The 25,817-nt window shown below is 44.2% G+C and overlaps 1 protein-coding gene across 4 annotated transcripts in view; it reads right to left on the bottom strand.

Moving 5' to 3' along the window:
• CACNA1H (calcium voltage-gated channel subunit alpha1 H) overlaps positions 1-25,817 on the bottom strand; it is a 710,377-nt gene that overhangs the window by 108,521 nt on the left and 576,039 nt on the right. For all 4 annotated transcript variants that reach the window (XM_089656030.1, XM_089656029.1, XM_089656027.1 and 1 more), the window contains 2 exons: positions 14,942-15,010; positions 14,634-14,818 (listed from right to left, as the gene is read on the bottom strand). In XM_089656030.1, coding sequence (XP_089512156.1) covers positions 14,634-14,818; positions 14,942-15,010 — 254 coding nt within the window. The remainder of the gene's footprint in view (positions 1-14,633; positions 14,819-14,941; positions 15,011-25,817) is intronic.

The raw sequence follows: 25,817 nt of genomic DNA on the forward strand, positions 1-25,817 counted from the left end.
CTCCACCGCGGCGCGGCACAAGCCATCATTTCTCGGAAAGGTGCTGAGTCCACCAGTTGGAAAGGGAGGGACTGCAGCACCAGCAACTTGGACAGGAGGACGTTCAGCTTTTGCACCGTCGGGTGCGTGCTCGCAAACTGTTGTCTCTTGGATACGGATTCCAAGAAAGACTGTTGACGGAATCCGAGAAGAGGAGTAGCAGGAGAAGGAGCATCTGAACGAGCGGAAGATGCCAATGAGCGACAACTCCCCTCAGCAGAGGTGTTGGAGCCTTGACTGGCTGATAGAGGGCGATTGACGACGTCGGGTGACGGAGCAAGTAACGGAGCGGGTGATGGAGCGGGGGCTGGGGCAGGCAGAACCGCCGTATGTTTATCACGGTTTTCCCAGGCCACCGAATGGTGACGCTGCATATGCTGACGCAACGCTGTAGTCCCAACATGGGCCCCCTGGCCACGCTTGCATTTCTGGCCACATAGTCGACATACGGCTACGTTTACTTCCTCGGGCGGCTTGAGGAAAAATTGCCACACCACCGAGTAGGAAACTTTGCCCCCGCTACTCTTCACTGGCTGACTGCTACTTCCTCCGTGCACACCGGCACCACTACTGGCCGTGGTGGTAGGCTGCAGTGGAGCTGGTGCTCTACTCCGTGGACGTTTGGCTCCACTGACACTGATGCGACCCTGCTGCTGTCTCCTGGGCAACCCACCGACTGTTTTGCTCGCTGCCAAGCTGCCACCCTCTTCTCCTGATGATGCGGAAGAAATTGCCTGATGACGACGAGGCTGCCAAGTGCGATCAACCTCCTCATCATCAAGTAGGGTCTCCGCCTCACTACTAGCCCCCTCGGCTGCGTCTGGGTCAGGAGACAGACCTGTCTCTAGACCGGCTACCGAGCCACTCTCCTCGCCAGTACTTGTTCGCTTGGCTGCTGAAAAGGCCGATGTCTCCCCCCGTTCCTGACCGCCCTCTGTTAGCTCTTCCTCACTGTACAGTGGGGCTGAGCCCACAGCATGCGATACTTCGCTTGGTGAGGGAACAGCAAAGGACAGGGGCAGGTAGAGGACACGTGATTTCAGTGGGCTTGGTCCCGGGCCATGCCAACTAACGGTTGTGTCTGACGTACCCACCGACCGTTGGCTGTAGGTGTCAGAGGTGACCTGGGAAGAGGAAGACGACCGAGCCAACCAATCAATGACGGCAGGGTTGTCGGTGGAGACACGACCGCTGGATGACACCGGGAGCACTGGCCTCTGGCTGCGAATACTGCTGCCTCGACCCCTTCCTCTGCTGCCACGTCTGCTCGCTCCTAAAACATTGCCTCCTCTGCCACTCCTCTGCATGTTGTCTGACATACTATTTAATTCAACGATTAGGTGTCCCTGAGTAACAATTCTCTGGCACTCAGTAACAATTCTGTCTGTCCCTGAGTATGAATTCTGTGGCCCTGAGTAACAATTCTGTGTCTGTGCGAGTAACAATTCTGTGTCTGTGCGAGTAACAATTCTGTGTCTGTGCAAGTAACAATTTTGTGTCTGTGCGAGTAACAATTCTCTGGCACTCAGTAACAATTCTGTCTGTCCCTGAGTAACAATTCTCTGGCACTCAGTAACAATTCTGTCTGTCCCTGAGTAACAATTCTCTGGCACTCAGTAACAATTCTGTCTGTCCCTGAGTATGAATTCTGTGGCCCTGAGTAACAATTCTGTGTCTGTGCGAGTAACAATTCTGTGTCTGTGCAAGTAACAATTTTGTGTCTGTGCGAGTAACAATTCTCTGGCACTCAGTAACAATTCTGTCTGTCCCTGAGTAACAATTCTCTGGCACTCAGTAACAATTCTGTCTGTCCCTGAGTAACAATTCTCTGGCACTCAGTAACAATTCTGTCTGTCCCTGAGTAACAATTCTCTGGCACTCAGTAACAATTCTGTCTGTCCCTGAGTATGAATTCTGTGGCCCTGAGTAACAATTCTGTGTCTGTGCGAGTAACAATTCTGTGTCTGTGCAAGTAACAATTTTGTGTCTGTGCGAGTAACAATTCTCTGGCACTCAGTAACAATTCTGTCTGTCCCTGAGTAACAATTCTCTGGCACTCAGTAACAATTCTGTCTGTCCCCGAGTATGAATTCTGTGGCCCTGAGTAACAATTCTGTGTCTGTGCGAGTAACAATTCTGTGTCTGTGCAAGTAACAATTTTGTGTCTGTGCGAGTAACAATTCTCTGGCACTCAGTAACAATTCTGTCTGTCCCTGAGTAACAATTCTCTGGCACTCAGTAACAATTCTGTCTGTCCCTGAGTAACAATTCTCTGGCACTCAGTAACAATTCTGTCTGTCCCTGAGTAACAATTCTCTGGCACTCAGTAACAATTCTGTCTGTCCCTGAGTATGAATTCTGTGGCCCTGAGTAACAATTCTGTGTCTGTGCGAGTAACAATTCTGTGTCTGTGCAAGTAACAATTTTGTGTCTGTGCGAGTAACAATTCTCTGGCACTCAGTAACAATTCTGTCTGTCCCTGAGTAACAATTCTCTGGCACTCAGTAACAATTCTGTCTGTCCCTGAGTAACAATTCTCTGGCACTCAGTAACAATTCTGTCTGTCCCTGAGTATGAATTCTGTGGCCCTGAGTAACAATTCTGTGTCTGTGCGAGTAACAATTCTGTGTCTGTGCAAGTAACAATTTTGTGTCTGTGCGAGTAACAATTCTCTGGCACTCAGTAACAATTCTGTCTGTCCCTGAGTAACAATTCTCTGGCACTCAGTAACAATTCTGTCTGTCCCTAAGTAACAATTCTCTGGCACTCAGTAACAATTCTGTCTGTCCCTGAGTATGAATTCTGTGGCCCTGAGTAACAATTCTGTGTCTGTGCGAGTAACAATTCTGTGTCTGTGCAAGTAACAATTTTGTGTCTGTGCGAGTAACAATTCTCTGGCACTCAGTAACAATTCTGTCTGTCCCTGAGTAACAATTCTCTGGCACTCAGTAACAATTCTGTCTGTCCCTGAGTAACAATTCTCTGGCACTCAGTAACAATTCTGTCTGTCCCTGAGTATGAATTCTGTGGCCCTGAGTAACAATTCTGTGTCTGTGCGAGTAACAATTCTGTGTCTGTGCAAGTAACAATTTTGTGTCTGTGCGAGTAACAATTCTCTGGCACTCAGTAACAATTCTGTCTGTCCCTGAGTAACAATTCTCTGGCACTCAGTAACAATTCTGTCTGTCCCTAAGTAACAATTCTCTGGCACTCAGTAACAATTCTGTCTGTCCCTGAGTATGAATTCTGTGGCCCTGAGTAACAATTCTGTGTCTGTGCGAGTAACAATTCTGTGTCTGTGCAAGTAACAATTTTGTGTCTGTGCGAGTAACAATTCTCTGGCACTCAGTAACAATTCTGTCTGTCCCTGAGTAACAATTCTCTGGCACTCAGTAACAATTCTGTCTGTCCCTGAGTAACAATTCTCTGGCACTCAGTAACAATTCTGTCTGTCCCTGAGTATGAATTCTGTGGCCCTGAGTAACAATTCTGTGTCTGTGCGAGTAACAATTCTGTGTCTGTGCAAGTAACAATTTTGTGTCTGTGCGAGTAACAATTCTCTGGCACTCAGTAACAATTCTGTCTGTCCCTGAGTAACAATTCTCTGGCACTCAGTAACAATTCTGTCTGTCCCTGAGTAACAATTCTCTGGCACTCAGTAACAATTCTGTCTGTCCCTGAGTATGAATTCTGTGGCCCTGAGTAACAATTCTGTGTCTGTGCGAGTAACAATTCTGTGTCTGTGCAAGTAACAATTTTGTGTCTGTGCGAGTAACAATTCTCTGGCACTCAGTAACAATTCTGTCTGTCCCTGAGTAACAATTCTCTGGCACTCAGTAACAATTCTGTCTGTCCCTGAGTAACAATTCTCTGGCACTCAGTAACAATTCTGTCTGTCCCTGAGTATGAATTCTGTGGCCCTGAGTAACAATTCTGTGTCTGTGCGAGTAACAATTCTGTGTCTGTGCAAGTAACAATTTTGTGTCTGTGCGAGTAACAATTCTCTGGCACTCAGTAACAATTCTGTCTGTCCCTGAGTAACAATTCTCTGGCACTCAGTAACAATTCTGTCTGTCCCTAAGTAACAATTCTCTGGCACTCAGTAACAATTCTGTCTGTCCCTGAGTATGAATTCTGTGGCCCTGAGTAACAATTCTGTGTCTGTGCGAGTAACAATTCTGTGTCTGTGCAAGTAACAATTTTGTGTCTGTGCGAGTAACAATTCTCTGGCACTCAGTAACAATTCTGTCTGTCCCTGAGTAACAATTCTCTGGCACTCAGTAACAATTCTGTCTGTCCCTGAGTAACAATTCTCTGGCACTCAGTAACAATTCTGTCTGTCCCTGAGTATGAATTCTGTGGCCCTGAGTAACAATTCTGTGTCTGTGCGAGTAACAATTCTGTGTCTGTGCAAGTAACAATTTTGTGTCTGTGCGAGTAACAATTCTCTGGCACTCAGTAACAATTCTGTCTGTCCCTGAGTAACAATTCTCTGGCACTCAGTAACAATTCTGTCTGTCCCTGAGTAACAATTCTCTGGCACTCAGTAACAATTCTGTCTGTCCCTGAGTATGAATTCTGTGGCCCTGAGTAACAATTCTGTGTCTGTGCGAGTAACAATTCTGTGTCTGTGCAAGTAACAATTTTGTGTCTGTGCGAGTAACAATTCTCTGGCACTCAGTAACAATTCTGTCTGTCCCTGAGTAACAATTCTCTGGCACTCAGTAACAATTCTGTCTGTCCCTGAGTATGAATTCTGTGGCCCTGAGTAACAATTCTGTGTCTGTGCGAGTAACAATTCTGTGTCTGTGCAAGTAACAATTTTGTGTCTGTGCGAGTAACAATTCTCTGGCACTCAGTAACAATTCTGTCTGTCCCTGAGTAACAATTCTCTGGCACTCAGTAACAATTCTGTCTGTCCCTGAGTAACAATTCTCTGGCACTCAGTAACAATTCTGTCTGTCCCTGAGTAACAATTCTCTGGCACTCAGTAACAATTCTGTCTGTCCCTGAGTATGAATTCTGTGGCCCTGAGTAACAATTCTGTGTCTGTGCGAGTAACAATTCTGTGTCTGTGCAAGTAACAATTTTGTGTCTGTGCGAGTAACAATTCTCTGGCACTCAGTAACAATTCTGTCTGTCCCTGAGTAACAATTCTCTGGCACTCAGTAACAATTCTGTCTGTCCCTGAGTAACAATTCTCTGGCACTCAGTAACAATTCTGTCTGTCCCTGAGTATGAATTCTGTGGCCCTGAGTAACAATTCTGTGTCTGTGCGAGTAACAATTCTGTGTCTGTGCAAGTAACAATTTTGTGTCTGTGCGAGTAACAATTCTCTGGCACTCAGTAACAATTCTGTCTGTCCCTGAGTAACAATTCTCTGGCACTCAGTAACAATTCTGTCTGTCCCTAAGTAACAATTCTCTGGCACTCAGTAACAATTCTGTCTGTCCCTGAGTATGAATTCTGTGGCCCTGAGTAACAATTCTGTGTCTGTGCGAGTAACAATTCTGTGTCTGTGCAAGTAACAATTTTGTGTCTGTGCGAGTAACAATTCTCTGGCACTCAGTAACAATTCTGTCTGTCCCTGAGTAACAATTCTCTGGCACTCAGTAACAATTCTGTCTGTCCCTGAGTAACAATTCTCTGGCACTCAGTAACAATTCTGTCTGTCCCTGAGTATGAATTCTGTGGCCCTGAGTAACAATTCTGTGTCTGTGCGAGTAACAATTCTGTGTCTGTGCAAGTAACAATTTTGTGTCTGTGCGAGTAACAATTCTCTGGCACTCAGTAACAATTCTGTCTGTCCCTGAGTAACAATTCTCTGGCACTCAGTAACAATTCTGTCTGTCCCTGAGTAACAATTCTCTGGCACTCAGTAACAATTCTGTCTGTCCCTGAGTAACAATTCTCTGGCACTCAGTAACAATTCTGTCTGTCCCTGAGTAACAATTCTCTGGCACTCAGTAACAATTCTGTCTGTCCCTGAGTAACAATTCTCTGGCACTCAGTAACAATTCTGTCTGTCCCTGAGTAACAATTCTGTCTGTCCCTGAGTATGAATTCTGTGGCCCTGAGTAAGAATTCTCTGGCACTCAGTAACAATTCTGTCTGTCCCTGAGTAACAATTCTCTGGCACTCAGTAACAATTCTGTCTGTCCCTGAGTAAAAATTCTGTGGCCCTAATAACGTTTCTGTGGCCCTAAGTAACAATTCTCTGGCACTGAGTGAAAATTCTGTCTGTCCCTGAGTATGAATTCTGTGGCCCTAACTAGCGTTTCTTTGTCCCTAAATAACGATTCTGTGGCCCTCATTAACAAGTCTGTGTCCCTGAGTAATGGTTCTCTGTCCCTAAGTAACTTCTCTCTGTCCCCAATTCTCGTTTCTGTGGCCCTAACTCTGTCCCTGTCCCTAGTACAGAGCGGTCTGCCTCTGTTCAATGACTGCAGGCAAATGAAGATTTCCAAAATGGCCGCTATATATACCTCGACCATTACACAGTGCTGGCTGGCTGGCTGCTGATTGGCTGATGCGATCACATGTCGTTGAGGAATGCATTATGGGGCAGCGCGCCTTGTCTGCGCGCCTTCCCCGACATCCCCGCTCCGTCGCCGCACATGTCAGCCGCCATTTTCGGAAAAATTTCGATTCGCGCGTCCGAATTAGGCTGTTTTTCGGATTCGGCACGAATCGAAATTTTTCCGATATTCGACTCGAATTCCACTTCGGATACTTCGATTCGCTCATCTCTAATAATAATAATTCCTGTTAACGAAGGTTTACCTGGAATGTGAAGGTAGTGCACTGCGGATTGTGTGTTTTGTCTCCGAGCCGGTGTGGTGTGGCTGGAGGCTTATTATTACGGTTAAGGTTCTACAGGGAATAACGGTATGTGTTTTGTGCCTTCAAAGACCAACAAGCTTTTACTGTTATGTTTCTGTTTTCAGGAATGTTTGTGTTATTTGAAGTTGAATTGTTAATAAAAGGCTGCGATGGCCATTTTACTCTATTTGATGGTTTGGTCTCCTTTATTTGTATAACTAAGAGGTGGGGGAACTGCGTTTGGAGAATGCCCTAGTAGCCATTGGTTTGGGGGACATCTGTTCTACACAAGTCATGTCCAAGTGTAAAACAGAATGTGACAAGAAGGCCGCATGGACCCCCTAGCTCATGGGCCAGGGTCAGGGGCGGACTGACAACTCATGGGACCCCCATGTGAAGCCAGGAGTGGCCAGTTATAATTAGTTGACCACTTCTGGCTTCACACAAAGCAGAGAAGATCAGGAAATGGATACAGCAATGTGTACCTCTGCCCACTGTACAATTATCCACCATCCTACATCTACTCGCACTGAAGCTAGCGCCATCAAAGATGTGGCCTGGCACCTACTTTCTCCATCCTTCACTCCACCCACCTTTGATGACAGCAACAAATCCTGGACTCAAATGCCAGGTGTACAACACATCAAGCATGTTTGCTTAAACATCTGGTGCAGAGGGCAGGAGAGACATTAAGGGGTTTATTTACTAAAGCTGGAGAGTCCAAAACCAGACTCCCTTCTGCATAGAAACCAATCAGCTTCCAGGTTTCATTGCCAAAGCTTCATTGAACAAGCTGAGGTTAGAAGCTGATTGGTTTCTATGCAGAGGGGAGTCTGATTTTGGACTCTCCAGCTTTAGTAAATAAACCCCTAAGGGTCTAATAGACCCCTGATGTCTCCATAAAGAGAACCTGTCACCTGTTCAATGCTATCACATAGGGGGCTTGTTAGCCAGTTTGACAGCAATAAAGTTAAAGAAAAAAATTGGAAAAATACAATTACAAAAAAATTAATAATACAAAAATGTCAAAGTAACTCAGTCACCCCTCTAACACCCAAAAACAATGCGAAGGGTGCACACGTGTATGCAAACAGCACTGTGTCACACATGTTATAGATCACTGCAAACATCAGAGTTAAAGCAAGGTCCATCATTGACCCATATGGTTTATGCTATACAGATGAGCTATAAAGGCTTTTAAACCTCCACTATTGATAATTTTGCGTACCATAATTTTTCACCATTTTGTGATACCCAACATATTTGATATCTATTTACTCGACTCTACCTCCTCTTTTATTTTGTGCAAAAAATTTGAATCAAATTGTGTTTGTGTGCATTAAAAATTCATTTTGCTGTTTTCTTTCCTGAAAATATAGATTTGAAAAACAGTTACGCACATATTGTGTGACATAAAAAATTGAGACTACTATCTTTATATCCTCCAGAGCCTCTGCGTTTAGAAAATATATCATGTTATGAGAGTTTTAAGTGATTTTCTAGCCGTAAATGAAGATTTTAAGAGGTAACTTCACATTTGTGGAGGAAAAGATAGCAAATTAAAATAAATAATAATTAAGCATACAGTATACCATTGTGTTGTAAGTCTTATTGTAATTGAATGTTATTAAAAATGACCTTTCTCTTTTAAAATGCAGCACTGTAATTTTCTGTAAAATGCAATACAATATGGCAACCTGGAGGCATTCTGTACACAGATGGTGTACAGAATGCCCCCTAGAAAAATAATCTCCTGCGTGTGCTCACTGTTTTTTCCCAGAAGTCTGGACTAAGATAGATAAGTCAAATTTTGGGCATCCCCTGCAACAAAAATTTCATTTTTAGTGGGGAAAGCACATCTAAGGGATGCAGACCCTGCAGCTTTCCTCATTAAAACCCTGCATGTGCAGCATATAATTAATGTTTATACAGACTCTCCCATTCACATTTATTTTGCACATGGACACAGAAAGACAGCTATTTCTTCAGAATAACAAAAGTTAGGAATCAGAAATAAAGTTTGTTAAAATCCCTGCAATGCAGGGGCGGACTGACCATTTGGAAACTCGGGCACTGCCCGAGGGCCCGGGGTCAGTAGGGGGCCCCAAAAGATGCCCCTTGTACCTTTTTCATAGGCTTTTTTGAGTTTGGGCAAGGACACAGGGGCCCCATGATCCCCTATTGACCGGGGGCCCCATGAGTTGTCAGTCCGCCCCTGTGCCAGAGGTCGCAATGGCAACCCCGGCCCATGCACTAGGGGGCCCATGTGACCTCCCTGTCACATTCTGTTTTACACTTGGTCAGAAAGGGCGGCGGCGGCATGCAGTATACTGGAATCAATCCTCTGCATTTTTCTCCCACAACTGCTGAAAGCAGCAGGAGGAAAATGTTATTCAAGATAAAAAATTCTAAATTCTGAACTTTTTGATTTAATTGTGGGCCACGGCCATTTACCAAATCACTTAAGTGGCCCTCGCTCTTCGAAAGGTTGAGCGTTTGGGCAAGGACACAGGGGCTCCATGATCCCCTAGTGCCCGGGGGCCCCATGAGTTGTCAGTCCGCGCCTGCTGCAATGTACATAGAATGCCCACAGGGCAAAGTTTTTTTTCACAAAAGTGGAGTTACTCTTTAACATGTGGTTAATAATGACAACAATACACTATTCACTGCTGTATAACGTCTGTTGCAATGGTTCCCTGACCCTAGAAATCAACGATTTCTGCTGGTTGTTAAGGCCAACGAGCAACAGTAAAGGAACCATCGGCCTTGACTTACATATCTACAAGCTTCTAGAAGTAATAAAGAAAAAAAACACAAAGTCTCAGAGCCTTTCAAATAGTTTTTGGCCGGGTGCCCCTTGAATAAATGCATTCTCTTCCAGAATAGTAATTTGCTTCAAGAAGCCTGACATCTTTTTACTACCGAGTACGCTACTCTTTCCAAGAAAATGAAAAACGCCAAGATCTAGTGGAACTACTTTCAGGAAGGCGACTGAGTTTGGCACACCATGGCCGTTAATTCCCCGCTGTCAGACCTGGGATAGGGGAAGGGGGGGGCCGTGCCAACTATCCATCAGCTGTCGCATGACCCTGACTGTGCCCCGTCTATACATAATTTATTCTTTCCTGGAAACATTAAAAGCCTATTTTTATGTCAGCTTTTTTTTTTTTTGAGGCGTACGTGACAGAGCTGAAAAATGACATTAGTGTAATACGGAGGGATTCTGGCTAGCAACTGCGTTTTTTGCCCTTGACAATAAAATTAGGATCATTTATGTCAAAATACAGAGCGGACCTGAAGCATCCCATTAGAGGAGGAGAAGCCGGTGCCACGTGAGGGAGAAGTGTACACAACGCCTGATCAGGGCAGGTTTTAGTTCAGACGCGGGGACGCAGCGGTATGTCTAGAGGAGGCTAATCAATGTCATTCACCGGCACACCAGCTGCACGAGGCATTAGACCGGTCATCTGTGTCCAGGCTAATCCCATGACACTTGACTTGGGCAGGTATATTTAGCATTGCTAGATGACAGGTTTTTTTTTTCCACATTGGATACTAGGACATTTCAGAACGCTAGAAGTAATTATTTTCAAGTGTAATCCACTTCAATAGAAATGTCCTCTCTCCTTATTATTATTATTATAAGGGATTTATATAGCGCCAACAGTTTGCACAGCGCTTTACAATATAACGGGAGACAATACAATTACAATACATTTCAGTACAGAAGGAATGTGAGGGCCTTGCTCATGGAGCTTACAATCTAAAGGAAGGGTAGGTGGTACAAAATGTAATAGCTGCAGGAGATGATCTGATGGAGGTGACTCAAGTACAGTTCTTGGGTGGAGGTGGGGTACGCTTCCTTGAATAAGTGAGTTTTCAAAGATCGCCTAAAGTCAGACAGGGTGGGGGCTGACCAGACATACTGGGGTAGGGAGTTCCAGTGAATGAGAGAAGTCCTGGAGGCGAGCATGGGAGGAGGTGATGTGGGAGCTAGAGAGCAGGAGGTCTTGGGAGGAGCAGGGCGGGCGATTTGGATGAAACCTTTAGATTGTAAGCTCCCAGGATCAGGCCCTCCTAACCCTCTTGTATTGAACTGTATTGTTAGTGTATTGTCTCCCTTTATATTGTACAGCGCTGAGCAAACTGTTGGCGCCATATAAATCCTGTATAATAATAATAATATCTGTGGATGAGGTTGGTGATGTAGCTAGGGGCAGTGTTGTGGATGGCTTTGTATGTTGTGATTAGTATTTTGAATTTTATACGTTGGGTTAGTGGAAGCCAGTGAAGGGATTGGCAGAGAGGGGCAGAAGTCAATGATTGGTTGGTAAGGTGTATGAGTCTTCTTCTTTTTTTTTTTTTAATGCAACAAAATAAAAGTGAAAGTTTCACTCAGAAAATTAATTATAAATTATAAACACACATAGTATATCGGAGCTGATTCACCCACCAAAAGATTTGTGTTTCTGTTCATCCAGTCCTGAGATTTTCACTGCTCTGACACACAGGACAGCCCTGTCTGGTAGGGCAGGAGACCTGATTTTTCTCTGCTGCAGATAAGTAACACTTACAGGTCTTGTTCCTCCCCCAGCCTGTGATTAGAGCAAGGGTGCTCAACCTTTTAAAGAGTGAGGGCCAACTAAGTGATTTGGTGACCAGTCGCGGGCCACATTAAAATGGTTCAGAATTTTAAAATTTTTATTTTGAATAGCATAATGAACATTTTTCTATTGCAGCCTCTGAATGCCGGCGGAAGGGAGAGGAGGATAAGCTGGATTTCAGTGGTTGCAGGAGGAAATGGAGAGGATCAGTTCCTGTATATGCCTCCCCCACCACCCCTCCTGTCCAAGTGTAAAACAGAATGTGACAGGGAGGGCCGCACGGGCCCCCTGGAGCATGGAGTGGGGTTGCCATTGTGACCCCTGACAGTTGAGGGTGTGTGGTAAAAACACGTCTCAATCCGCAAATGTAAATGAGCCCTTACTGTCCTGAGCCATTCATAAGGCTGCTTTCACACGGTTGCACTGTGGCACCTGCAGCTTTCCTGCAGGTTAGCTGTGCTTTGCCCTAGACTTCTCTTATATCTTACAAGTGTGGTGCACTTTCTGAAAGTGCACCAAAACTCCTGCTTTCAGTTTGAGGTCGAGGGCCACATCAGAGGGATCCGAGGGCCACATGGTGGCCAACGGGCCACAGGTTAAGCACCCCTGGATTAGATGGTAAAAGGCGAAGCAGAAGACTGATGGGCTTGTCTCTTTGGCACTCTGCTCTCTCCTATTTGCAGCACATCTGATTGGTTCCTTGTGCTGCTTTTTGCTCTCCCATTTTGGGCTTTGCTGTATAGGGACTGCAAAAGGCTGATAATAGGTCAAATTCAGGTACTTACAGTATATTGCTTGCATTTACAAATACATATAAAGTGGTTGTAAAGGCAGAGGCTGTTTTACCGTAAGCCCTCATTCACACCAAAGGCGGCTTTGAGATAGTTCTATTTCAACACCATTTCAAAGCCATCGATCAGTGCAACTTCATGTGCGGCTTGCGGATATCTGTGCGACTTCATGCACAGACGTCAATGCAGATCGCACATGAAATCACAAAAAATAATGCAGGAACCTTTTTCAAAGTCAGTGCAAATTGGAGTCGCATTGATGTGAATGGTTCCATAGCTGACAAATGGGTGCGACTTGCCATGCAACTTGATCTGTCAAGTCACATGACAAGTCGCACCAGAGTGAACCGGGGCTAATGGATTCTCTGCAAGGGAAAAAACCTTCAATGCTCAGATCCCCTCTAGTCCCCCCTCCCCAATACTTACCTGAGCCCGATCTTGATCCAGCATTGTGCACGAGAGCAGCATCTCTCTAGGCTCTCTCCCTCCTCATTGGCTCAGAGACCGTGGCAGGACCCATTGGCTCCCAGTGATGTCAATCACAGCCAGTGAAAAGGGAGCGGGGAGTGGGGCTGATCCGCCCTCTGCGTATAAATGGTCACACAAAGCCTGCTTGGGAACGTGCCTGCATGAGTGACCCCATAGCAAGTGGCTTGCCATGGGGGCACTTGGCAGAGGGGAGGAGCGAGGAGCACTGGTGGGGGACCCCAGAATAGGAGGATCAGGGCTGCTCTGTGCAAAACCATTGCACAGAGCAGGTAATTATAACATATTTGCTATTTTAAAAAAAGGCTTACATTCACTTTATTGATGTATTAAAAAGGAACTTCACTCCCCCTTTTATTTTTTTTTTCTCTTCTGTATGATTGTTTGCTTTGTATGCCCAGCGAATCCAGCGGTCTAGTGAAACCTGCTGCTCCACCATGGTATGCAGGGGCCCGTGCTGCCATCTACATTACTGAAGTCATCAGGGGACCCAACGTCTCTTCCAGGTTCTGCACTCAGCCCCCTGATGATGTGCTGTTGGTATACAATTTTCATGTATTTTTGTACAATTACATCAGCATTCAGTGTTCAGTGGAGATATATTCTTTAACCAGTAGATGGCAGTGTTTAGAAGTTTGTAGCTTCATCTATGCTAGAATTCAATGTCTTTTCCCTATAATAAAGTTCCTGTTTCCTGTTAGCAGAGAAGCAGCAGATAAAACACATGGACTGCGCTCTACCTGTTCTGTTGGTCTATATACAGAATCTCTAATGTGCCACTGCACATGCACAATGTGCCTGAGATTGACACGCGCACAGTGTGCCCAGGAATATATGACATTTGCCCAGGAGGCTTTGGGGAAGGGAGGAAGGAGTCATTCACACTTAGGGTCCTTTCACATGGGCGTTCCATTTTTTTTCATCAGTTCAGTCACGTTTTTTCAAAGACAAAATGGATCAGCTTACATCAGTTTCCCGTCAGTTTCCCGTCAGTTTTTACATCAGTTTTTTACATCCTTTACCAATGCAATAATAGATGCAAAAACGGACCGTATGCCCATTTACATCCGTTTTTCCTCCGTTCCTTTTTTTTTTACGAAAGAAAAATAGGGTTTGATCATCCGTTTACATCCGCTAATCCATAGAAATACACGGGTGTCCGTTTTTAATACGTAAATGGACAGATGAAAAATGGACATACGGAACTCCTATGTGAAAGGATCCTTAGGTAAGAATAGCCAGCCGAGAAGAAAGAAAAAGTGTTTTGGGTGAAAAAAAAAAATTCAAAACCTTATTGTTTTACAGGAAGTTTGGGTATTATTTAAAGTACTTAGAGAGGGCGAAGGTCAGCTTTAACTGTGTCCAGGGCAATTTTTAAACTTTTCTCACACATTAAAATCTGCATTTTTTTGTTAGAAAATTGCACCCAAATACTTACATATATGACAGCAGAGGCCCTGCAGAATAAAATGGTGTTTTGTTGCTCAATATTTGCTCTATTGTTTATCATATTTATATTTTCAGGAAAAAATATATAAACATGAATTTTAGTGCACACAGATCACATATAATACGCAATTTTGGGGTAAAATTTAAAAGATGGGGTTGTGCCGAGTAAATAGATACCAAACATGTCAAGCCTTGAAATGGCATGCTCCCGAGAAATGGCAAAAAATTGCTGTAACCAAAATTGTCCATAGTCAACACTTTAAAAGGCTTTCCAGGTTATCAATTTGGAGCCATGAGGTTGTTCTAACACCTTGACTTCCAGTATGTTTCTAAACGGCCTTAGGACAACAAGAGGTTAATGATTACAGAGCTGCATAAATTTGTCTTTTATACAGTATCTGCCCATAGTTCAGCTTTAAGCATCAGGATCGCAAACCCTTACCTCAAAGGCCGCAGTGTCCTTAGCAAACGCAGAACCCGTAGGATGCCCAGGATCTTGGCACCACCTGCAGAGGCTAGGGACACGATGATGTCAATAATGGAAACAAACACCAGAACTCCGTCTAGTACATTCCAGCTACTTTGCAGGTACGCTCGCTCTCCTGAGACGAAACCGAGTGCCACCACCTGTGTATAGGAAGAGCGGAGATGTATGTAAACTTGAACCTCCCTGGTTAGAAAACCAACAATGACCTTTGACTGGTCACCACTATCTAGGTACAATAATTGATGATGATTTAACCGCATTACCTTTATTGTCATTTCCACAACAAAGATGGCCGTAAAGATGTAATTGGAGACACTGAGGAAGATCCGCTCCTGTGTACATAAAATGATGGATACATAAAACGAATGCAAAGACATTAATATGTTTTTATAAACAATAAAAGCCACAACAGACATTGTGGTCTGCGTCTCCTACCTAATGCAATGGGTTTTTTCTATACATTTACTTGATCGGATGTTAAAAGTAATTGCTCGATAAATCACTGACAGTAAATTTGCATGCATTAGTCTGACCGCTTTTATTGACAAAAGTCAATCAGAAAGCCATGGCTGTTGCTGTGAAAAACCATTGTTTACAGAAATGTCAACCCAGCGAGGATCTTACCAATTACATAGTTATAGTCTGGTTGAAAAAAGACAAAAATCTACACCCACAGTTGATCCAGAGGAAGGCAAAAAACCATCCAAAACATGATCCAATTTGCTCCTGCAGGGTAAAAAATTCCTCCCCGAGAGGCAATCGGATATTCCCTGGATCAATTTTACCAATAAATGTTAGTATCCAGTTATATTCTGTGTGTCTAAGAAAGAATCCAGGACTTTTTTAAAGAAATCCACTGAGCTGGCCAGAACCAACTCTTGAGGGAATCTATTCCACATTTTCACAGCTCTTACTGTGAAGAAACCTTTCTGTATTTGGAGATGAAATCTCTTTTCAGACGTAAAGAGCGCCCCCTTGTCCTCTGTGATGTCCTCAGGGTGAATAACTCTACACCGAGTTCACTACATGAACCACTGATGTATTATACATGGAGATCATATCCCCCTTATGTATTATACATGGAGATTATATCCCCCTTATGTATTATACATGGAGATCATATCCCCCCTTATGTATTATACATGGAGATCATACCCCCCTTATGTATTATACATGGAGATCATATCCCCCCTTATGTATTATACATGGAGATCATATCCCCCCTTATGTATTATACATGGAGATCATATCCCCCCTTATGTATTATACATGGAGATCATATCCCCCTTATGTATTATACATGGAGATCATATCCCCCCCTTATGTATTATACATGGAGATCATATCCCCCCTTATGTATTATACATGGAGATCATACCCCCCCTTATGTATTATACATGGAGATCATACCCCCCCTTATGTATCAAGAGAGAATAAATTCAGTTCCTCTGATCTTTCCTCATAGCTGAGCTCCTCCATGCCTCTTATCAGTTTGGTTGCCCTTCTCTGTACTTTCTCCAGTTCCCCAATGTTCTTTTTGTGAATTGGTGCCCAAAACTGAACTGCACATTAAGAATTGTGCAAAGAGGGCCATGGCAAAAGGGAAGCCAAGTCAATCAAGTGGATGAATCCATCCCCTCCTGCAGTGGCCCAAAAGAGAGGCCTATGAGAAGGTAATTTATGATAACTAAAACAGTCTTGCATTAAGGTAAAAATTGTTCCAGTACCTGTATTGCCCCATCACTCCCCTCCCCCCCTTATAGTTATCTGATTCAGCACTGTGCCTGTCTGTAGCAGCTTTCCCCAATCTCACAAGTTTTGCTAAGGCAGCAGGAGCTATTGGCTCCCCCTGCTGTCAGTCAAATACTGTGACAAGAGAGTGAGGGGCGGGCCTGGGCCATGCTGTGTGTGTCTATGGATGCAGGCAGCGCAGCTAGGTATGGAGCCCTAAGGAGTGCCACAATAGTAAGCGGCCTCCTGCACTGGCAAACCAAGAAGAGGAGGAGCCAGGAGTGTCGGCAGAGAACCCCAGTAGAGGAGAAGCTCTGTACAACTCTATTGCACAAAACAGGTAAGTATAACATGCTCGTTATTTAAACAAAATAGACTTTTCAATCACATTAAATTTCAGAAAACCGTTGATCAATTGTACAGATCATCATTCACCAATAACCCAAAAGAACACACTTTGATTTTACACTTGTGTGCAGGGGCATCCCTAGGGTTGGTGTCACCCGGTGCAATAAGACTTGCTGACACCCCCTCCAACAATAACCGCAGAATGGATCTGATCTGCAGATTGAGCATAATGGATAGGAGTCCGATCCATTATGCTCAATCCGCAGATCTGATCCATCCTGCGGGGATTGTCACCTTTCTTTACAACTTACCTTTTCGTGGAGCGGGTCCGGTGTCACCCCATATAGGTTTCATGCTGACGATCCCCTCAGGATGGTTCGCATCTGCGGACTGAGCATAATGGATCAGAGTCCGATCCATTATGCTCCACAATCCGCAGATCCGATCCATCCTGCGGGGCTCGTCAGCTTGCTTTACAACTTACCTTTTCGTGGAGCGGGTCTGGTGTCACCCCATGCGGTCAGTGTCACCTGGTGCGGCGCACAACCCCCTGCACCTGCCTTGGGACGCCACTGCTTGTGTGTACTAGGGTATGGCTAACTATTACTTATTTATTTGTTTCAGGTACTTATACAGCGCCATCAATTTACGCAGTGATTTACATATACATTGTACATTCACATCAGTCCCTAACCCTCAAGGGGCGTACAATCTAAGGTCCCTAACTCACATTCATACATACTAGGGCCAAGTTAGACAGGAGCCAATTAACCTACCAGCATGTCTTTGGAGTGTGGGAGGAAACCGGAGTACCCGGAGGAAACCCACGCAGGCACAGGGAGAACATGCAAACTCCAGGCAGGAGGTGCCATGGCTGGGATTCGAACCAACGACCCGAGTACTGCCAGACGGATCACTTGGATCCTTCTTTATGTGATGCCTTCTATATTCTGACTGGCTTTGCTTGTGTACATGTGCAAAATGATTTCACGAGACTGTTATGTTCCCTTTGTGTTTTGTTCTGTACCATACATACAAACAGAGTTTAAAAAACTCCAAACTTTCTGCATTAACTGATGGTTAACACGATACAATACTCCATACTACTACTAGTGTGTACTACATAATACAAAGTACAGTAATTGTCCATTTATAAATATTGCAACATTTTAGAAACAGTAACCAAAACAGCAATATACACAATTACTATTTTACACATGTGAACTATTAGTGTGCTGCAAAAGATGGGGCCCCTGCCAACTCTTCGGGGAAGAGGCTCTGGTCTAGTCTCTGGTGAATGAGAGGAATCAAGAGAGATTAGCCATGGGTGGTCCTGCAAGCACCAAAGTCCAACTAAACTATTTATTTATTTATGTATTACAGGTACTTATATAGCACAGTTAAAGCGATTCTAAGCCCGGGTTTACACTGATGCGGTGCGGAATTTGCAGCGTTTTCAGTGCGAATTCTGCACCGCATCATAATCACGGGAGATGCTACTTCACCTACCACTACTACCCATATGGTCCACACCTTGATACGGGTGGCCATCTTTGGAATTGTTTATTGTAAGTGCTTCATTTGTTTATTACGCCTTAATAAAAGTTATTACACTATCGGAAGCCTCTCTTTTGGGTTTATTTCTGAGCCCTGAAGGCGATTCCTGTTCCTTGAGCGCATACCGCACCCCTGGAGGTCGCTGACACAAAAGGATTCCACTACACACTGGATGAGCGTTTATCCCACTGGACACCTGGTAATGCCACAACTGGAGAGGATGCAGATGTTTCTGGTGACCACAGCAGAGACGACCACCACTCCGGCAGGTTTCCTGATCCATTGACCAGGAGTGGGTCATTTTACTCCAATGCGCTATTATCTGCGCTATCTGGTTAGTGCATTCTACAGCCACACTTCCTACCACAGATGTCACAGATTTATTTTTGTCACTCCAATGATATATTGACTTTGACACCTATGTCACTATTTACACCTTTCTAACCAGGAGAATGTTGTAGTATAGGTTGCTTAGACCATTACTTTTATGCTAGCTGCGTTTATATCTATCTAGGTGGTCACACTTCATCACATGAGACAGACCCTTCTACTCTAGCGCTGCATGTTTTTTATTTGTGACTATAATCACGCCCCGTTCAACCGCCGCGGGTGTGTATGTTAAGTTAACAACACCTCAAAAGCGGTCCGCAAAACGCGGTACGATGTGCAGAATCGGATCACATAGGTGTGAATACCCATGCGATCTGATTCTAGTGCGGAACCAAAAATGGGTCCTGCACATTTCTGGCGCGGGTGCGTTGTGAATAGTGCCATACAGAATGTACGGCTCCAATCGCACCGCACACAAATCGCATGTGATTTGCACAGGAATGCGGTGTGGTTCCTGTGCGAATCACATGCGATATACCGCACCACACAAGTGTGAACCCGGGCTAAAGGTTCATTTTTTTTTTTTGTAAAATAAAAAACGTCTATACTTACCTGCTGTGTGCAGTGGTTTTGCACAGAGCAGCCTGGATCTATACCGCCATTTGTAAACGCTATAACTTTCACATAAACCAATTAATTTACACGTATTGGGATTTTGTTCAGCAAAGACACAGAGCAGAATACATTTTGGCCTAAATTTATGACAAATTAGATTTTTAACATTTTTTTACTGGACATGTTTAATAGCAAAAAGTCAAAAATATTTTTTTTCATAATTGTCAGTTTTTTTTGTTTATAGCACAAAAAATAAAAATGCAGAGGTGATCAAATACCACCGATAGAAAGCTCTATTTGTGGGGAAAAACCCCATTAATTTCATTTGGGTGCAGCGTTGCATGACCGCGCAATTGCCAGTTAAAGTAACACAGCTCTGTATCGCAAAAAATGGCCTGGTCAGGAAGGGGGGAAATCCTCTGGAGCAGGGGTGGACTGATCATTTAGAAACTTGGGCACTGCCCGAGGGCCCGGGGTCAGGAGGGGGCCCCATGAGATGCCCCTGGTACCTTTTTTATAGGCTTTTTTGAGTTTGGGCAAGGACACAGGGGCCCCATGATCTCCTATTGCCTGGGGGCTGCATGAGTTGTCAGTCCACCCCTGCTCTGGAGGGCAAGTGGTTAAAGCAAAGTTCCACTCTCCCTGTAAAAAACAAACAAAAACTGTAGCTGCTGACTTTTAAAAAACAGCCACTTACCTGTCCCTCGGTCCCGCGGTGTGTCCCTCGCAGCTCATTTCACCGGCCGTCCTGTATTCCTGGAGGCCGGCATCTTCAGTGTGCGCACCTGGCTGTGATAGCTTGCGGCTTCACAGCCAGGTACCCACTGCACATGTGCGAGTAGCGCTGCACTTCATGAATGGTCCTGTAGTCTTCTGGGACCTGTCACGTGTCCCACAAGACTACAGGAAGGGAGGACAATTTCCGCTTCCGATTGGACTGGAAGTGGGAGGGGGTACCTGTCAAATTCAGGTACCCGCCCCCGCCCCGCCCCCCAAAGGTGCCAATCCTTAATGGGGAGCAGGGGAGCAGTCCTTAAAGCAGAACTTCCCCTTTTGGGTGGAGCTCCGCTTTAATTGAACAAGCTGAAGTCAGAAGCTGATTGGCTCCCATGCACAGCTGTGAGTGCTCCAGTTTTAATAAATCTCCCTATGAATGTTTTTACACGATCATACTAGAAAGTTCAATTGGGCTTTAACGCATGAAAACCGCTCCTGCTGCGTTTTCCACAAAACAATGCGCCACAATGCATGACACGTGCTCAGTGGTGCGTTGTACTGCTGATGCAATATCATCTACTGTACAAATGGATTGGGGTTACATTGTAAATGATGAGCACCTCAACGCACGCATGTTTTAGTGCATACTATCGTCATGTATCCTGTATAGGATCAGATTATGTACTGAAGATCTGTTATCTTTACTGGGAGCTGCAGCTGTTCCTTCCATTTACAAACAAGTTAGTGTCACTTGATGGAGAGTTTCTCACTGTCATTGAATGAATAATTATTTTCTCCTTATCGGAATATTCCTCGTGTCCTCATTTACAGGATTTGGTAACAGTTTGACCTGTGCTCCCAATATCATTTATTTCACAATATAACAAATGTGCAGGTAAAGCATCATTACCTTTTTTTCCGAACAATTTTACGCTTGAGGAACAGAAGTCACCTACATACTGAAACGCTTCTATAACCGATGTTCCGTTCATTATTACTGCCTCGTTAGAGGGTCACCGTGGAGGTGCCTAGGGCAGAAATCAGAGCTCTCATTCTCTGTCTCTTTATACCTTTCTTGGATTCTAGCAGTGAAACTTCTGATTTGAAGTTTCCAGCTCCTATCCCCCGGACTTAGGCTGGCCATACACTATACAAATTTCTGTCCAATTTCTGCCCAATTTCCTTTAGATTTACTTTCACCTATGTAGTGCAAGGGCCAGCATAATCGGATACAATTGAAAGTGTTGTTTAGGTTTGACCTCCAATTATATGGTTTTTGGTAAATCTAAAGCAAAATTCTCAAGAAAATTGTATAATGTATGGGCAGCCTTAGATGTCATAAAACGGTTCTGGGTTCAAGACTGGCAGAAGTGAAACTCCTTTGCAAGTTCTGCCTATAGAGTTCTGTCATAATTCCACAGTGACTAATGCAGGCCATAGACGGGTCGAAAACTGGCCATTTAAAAAAAAAACAAAAAAAAGAAAAATCGGTCATTTAATAGGCCGACTTTACCACCAACGGTAAAAAAAAAAAAAAAAAAAAAATCGCCCGATATTCGTCCCGTCTATGGCCGGCATTTAATTACTTCTATCCCTCCAGAGAGCTCCACTATCATATTTGACATGAAAAAGTATAGCGGTTGCAACATTGTATCCATTTGTATCCATTTCACATACAGATGTTTTTATTCGGATACAAATGGATACATTGTTGCAACCGCAAGACTTTTCATATAAAATATAATAGTGGACTGGAATTTTTCTTCTTCTTTTTCTTCTTCTTGCAGGTCACGGCTCATGCGCAGATTGTTTATCGGTAAAACGATCTGCTGATTTGCCCATCATTGCCAGGAAAATCGTCTGATTTTTTTTCAACTTTACCGATAAAAAAAAGTGCCAAAACCCAGAAAAACGGCCGACCAATCAACCCATTAATGGTGCGAAAATCAGCCGATTTTTTTTTCGCCTGAAAAATCTGCCGATTTTCAACCCGCCTATGGCCTGCATTAGGCTGGCCATAAACTATACAATTTTCTGCCAAATTTCTTTTAGATTTACTGTCAACTATGTAGTGCACGGGGCCTGCTTAATTGGAAACAATTGAAAGCGTTGTTTAGGTTTGACCTCATATTATATGTTTTTGGTAAATCTAAAGCAAAAATCTCAAGAAAATTGTATAATGTATGGCCAGCCTACAATTTTCTGTACAATTTCTGCCCAATTTCCTTTAGATTTACTGTAAACTATGTAGTGCAAGAGCCTGCCTAATTGGATGCAATTTAAAGTGTTGTTTAGATTTGAACTCATATTATATGGTTTTTGGTAGATCTAAAGTGAAATTCTGAAGAAAATTATATAATGCATGGCCTGCCTTAGGTTGACCATACACTATTCAATCTTCTTACAATTTTCTGCCCAATTTCCTTTAGATTTACTGTCAACTATGTAGTGTAAAAGCCTGCCTAATTGAATGCAATTGAAAGTGTTGTTTAGATTTGAACTCCTATTATATGGTTTTTGGTAGATTTAAAGTAAAATTTTCAAGAAAATTGTATAATGTATGGCCAGCCTTTTTTTTTAATACAATTATTGGCTGTGATCAGTGACTTATAGTGGGACTGATAGTATGGCGGGCAATCTGACACTGCTAATGGCTGGGAACTGATTACCTGCCCTGACATCTCCAGTGACACTAATACAGTGATAATACCATACACTGTCACTATACTAATGACACTGGCTGGGAAGGGGTTAACATATTGGGTAATCAAGGGCTTTGCCTAACAAGTGCCAATGTGTGTAATGTGTGCTGCTTTTTACTAAATATCTCTGTTTCTTCTTGCTTTGCAGTGGGAAGAAACAGAGAAATTGTTCCCCCTGTACGAAGCCCTGTGTTAACTGTCAGCACAGAGCCCTGGGCTGTGATTGGACACAGTCGATCAGCAGGTCCTGGCCATGAATCACTGTGTACAATTACAACGGGAATAGGGGGCTGTGCCTGTATGAGCCACCCATTCACAGTACATTGTGGGCAGGCGTCCATAATTGGTTAATGGTATTCCTTGCAGTGCAATTATTATTATTATTATTATTATACAGTATTTATAAAGCGCCAATAGTTCGCTCAGCGCTGTACATTACAAAGGGGGACAGAACATGTGACAGAACAATAACAATACAATGCAAAACATGAGGGGATCGAGGGCCCTGCTCTTTGGAGCTTACAATCTAGGAGGGAGGGGATGGTGGCACAGGAGGAGATAGCTGTGGGGGATGGGGTGGTAGGAAGAGTGGAGAAGGTCGGCAGGTTAGCAGGGGGTGGGGTAGGCTTCCCTGAAGAGGTGGGTTTTCAGGGTGCACCTAAAGGAGAGGAGAGTAGGTGATAATCTGATGGGTTTGGGAAGGGAGTTCCAGAGGTTGGGTGACACCCTGGAGAAGTCCTGGAGGTGGGCATGGGAGGAGGAGACCAGGGAACTAGAGAGAAGGAGGTCTTGTGAGGAGCGGAGTGTGCGTGCTGGGTGGTACTTGGATATTAGGTCAGTGATGTAGTTCGGGGCAGTATTGTGGACAGCTTTGTACGTCAATGTTAGGATTTTGAATTTGATCCGTTGTGCAATCGGAAGCCAGTGGAGGGATTGGCAGAGGGGGGTGGCGGAGACGGAGCGGTTGGAAAGGTGAATGAGTCTGGCAGCCGTATTCAGGATGGACTGAAGCGGGGATAGCCAGCGGCGAGGCAGGCCAGTGAGGAGGGAGTTGCAGTAGTCGAGTCGTGATATGATGAGGGAGTGGATGAGCTGTTTAGTGGTTTCTGGGGTTAGGAACGTGCGGATTTTGGCGATGTTGCGGAGGTGGAGTCTGCACGAGTTTGTTAAAGATTGGACTTGGGGCTGGAAGGATAAGTTGGAGTCCAGAATGACACCAAGTACTCTGGTCTGCAGGGCGGGTTTGATGGTGGCGTTGTTGGATGTGATGGAGAAGTCAATGGGGGGTGGTGTCCGGGCTGGGGGGAAGACAAGAAACTCGGTTTTGGAGAGGTTCAGTTTAAGGAAGTGGAGTGACATCCAGTCTGATATGTCGCTCAGTAGGTGTGCAATTACAAGCAGATGTCTCCTATTATAGGACTGGTCCATTTATATTGTTCTCAATCTCAAGCCCTGAGAAAGGGGGAGATGTTGGACCTCCGAAATGAGTTGGATACTCTTTTGATTGTCCCCCTGAGGCTTACTGAAAAAAAGTCCTGTCTGAACCTTTTAGCAGTGGTGCGGTACTTCAACTTCCATTTTTGTTACAGAATAATAGTTAATAGCTGGCAAGAAAGATTCCTCCATCCATGCTAATCAGAATCTATTGATTTCTGGCATTCTGGCCCTGGGGCTGAACAAAAGAGAAATCCATGTGTGTGTGTCTAGCCTTAATCCAACCTTAAAATCCACAAGTACCTTGGTAAGTGAGGAAAACTTAACATAACAAAGGAGCATAGATCTGCATCCTTCACAGCTGAACTCCAGGCCAGCAACTAAATACACAGACGAAATACAGTCCATTAATGGAGGTGTTTTATCTGCCAAAGGATTTGTATTCCTACCCATCCAGTTCTGAGATTTGCACAGCTCTGCCACACAAGACCAACCTTTTCTAGCACTTTTTGTTAACATGTAACAATTAGTATCTTTTGCTAGGAATTGTCTGATATTCATTTATTGGTATTCATTCACAATTACTCATGATTCAGCTATCCTATTGGGTTTATAGGGTACATATACAGTTGCAAGAAAAAGTATGTGAACCCCTTGGGATTATGTGGAGTTTTGCATGAATTGGGCATAAAATGTGCTCTGAACGTCATCTAAGTCACAACAATAGAAGAACACAGTCTGCTGAACATAATACTACACAAACATTAGATGTTGCCATGGTTTAATTGCACATAACATGTAAACATTCATAGTGCAGGGAGGAAAAAGTATGTGAACCTTTGGACTTAATAACTGGTTGACCCTCCTTTGGCAGCAATAAACTCAACCAAACGTTTCCTGTAGTTGCAGATCAGACCTGCACAACAATCTGGAGTCATTTTGGACCACTCCTCTTCACAAAACTGTTTCAGTGTAGCAATATTCTTGGGATGTCTGGTGTGAATTGCTCTCTTAAGGTCATGCCACAGCATTTCAAACGGGTTGAGGTCAGGACTCTGACTGGGCCACTCCAGAAGGCGTATTCTGTGCTGTTGCAGCCATTGTTTTGTTGAATTACTTGTATGCTTTGGGTCATTGTCCTGTTGCATCACCCATCCTTTGCGGAGCTTCAGTTGGTGGACAGATGGTCGTACGGTTTCCTGCAAAATGTCTTGATAAACTCTGGAATTCATTTTCCCATCAATGACAACAATCCGTCCAGGCCCTGAGGCAGCAAAGCAGCCCCAAACCATGATGCTCCCTCCACCATGTTTTACAGTGGGGATGAGGTTTTGATGTTGGTGTGCTGTGCATTTTTTTCTCCACACATAGTGTTGTGTGTTCTTCCCAAACAACTCAATCTTGGTTTCATCTGTCCACAGTATATTTTGCCAGTAGTGCTTTGGAACATCCAGGTGCTCTTTTGCAAATTTCCAACGTGCTGCAATATTCTTTTTGGACAGCAATGGCTTCCTCCATGGTGTCCTCCCATGTACTCCATTCTTGTTTAATGTTTTCCTTATTGTAGATGTGTCAACAAAAATGTTAGCATGTGCCAGAGATTTCTGTAGGTCTTTAGCTGACACTCTGGGATTCTTCTTTACCTCATGCAGCATTCTGCGCTGTGCTCTTGCAGTCATTTTTACAGGACGACCACGCCTAGGGA

Source organism: Staurois parvus, unplaced genomic scaffold (genome assembly GCF_062004578.1).
Source record: "Staurois parvus isolate SC_StPar_1 unplaced genomic scaffold, SC_StPar_1.0 ptg000882l, whole genome shotgun sequence".
Classification (NCBI taxonomy): Eukaryota; Metazoa; Chordata; class Amphibia; order Anura; family Ranidae; genus Staurois; species Staurois parvus.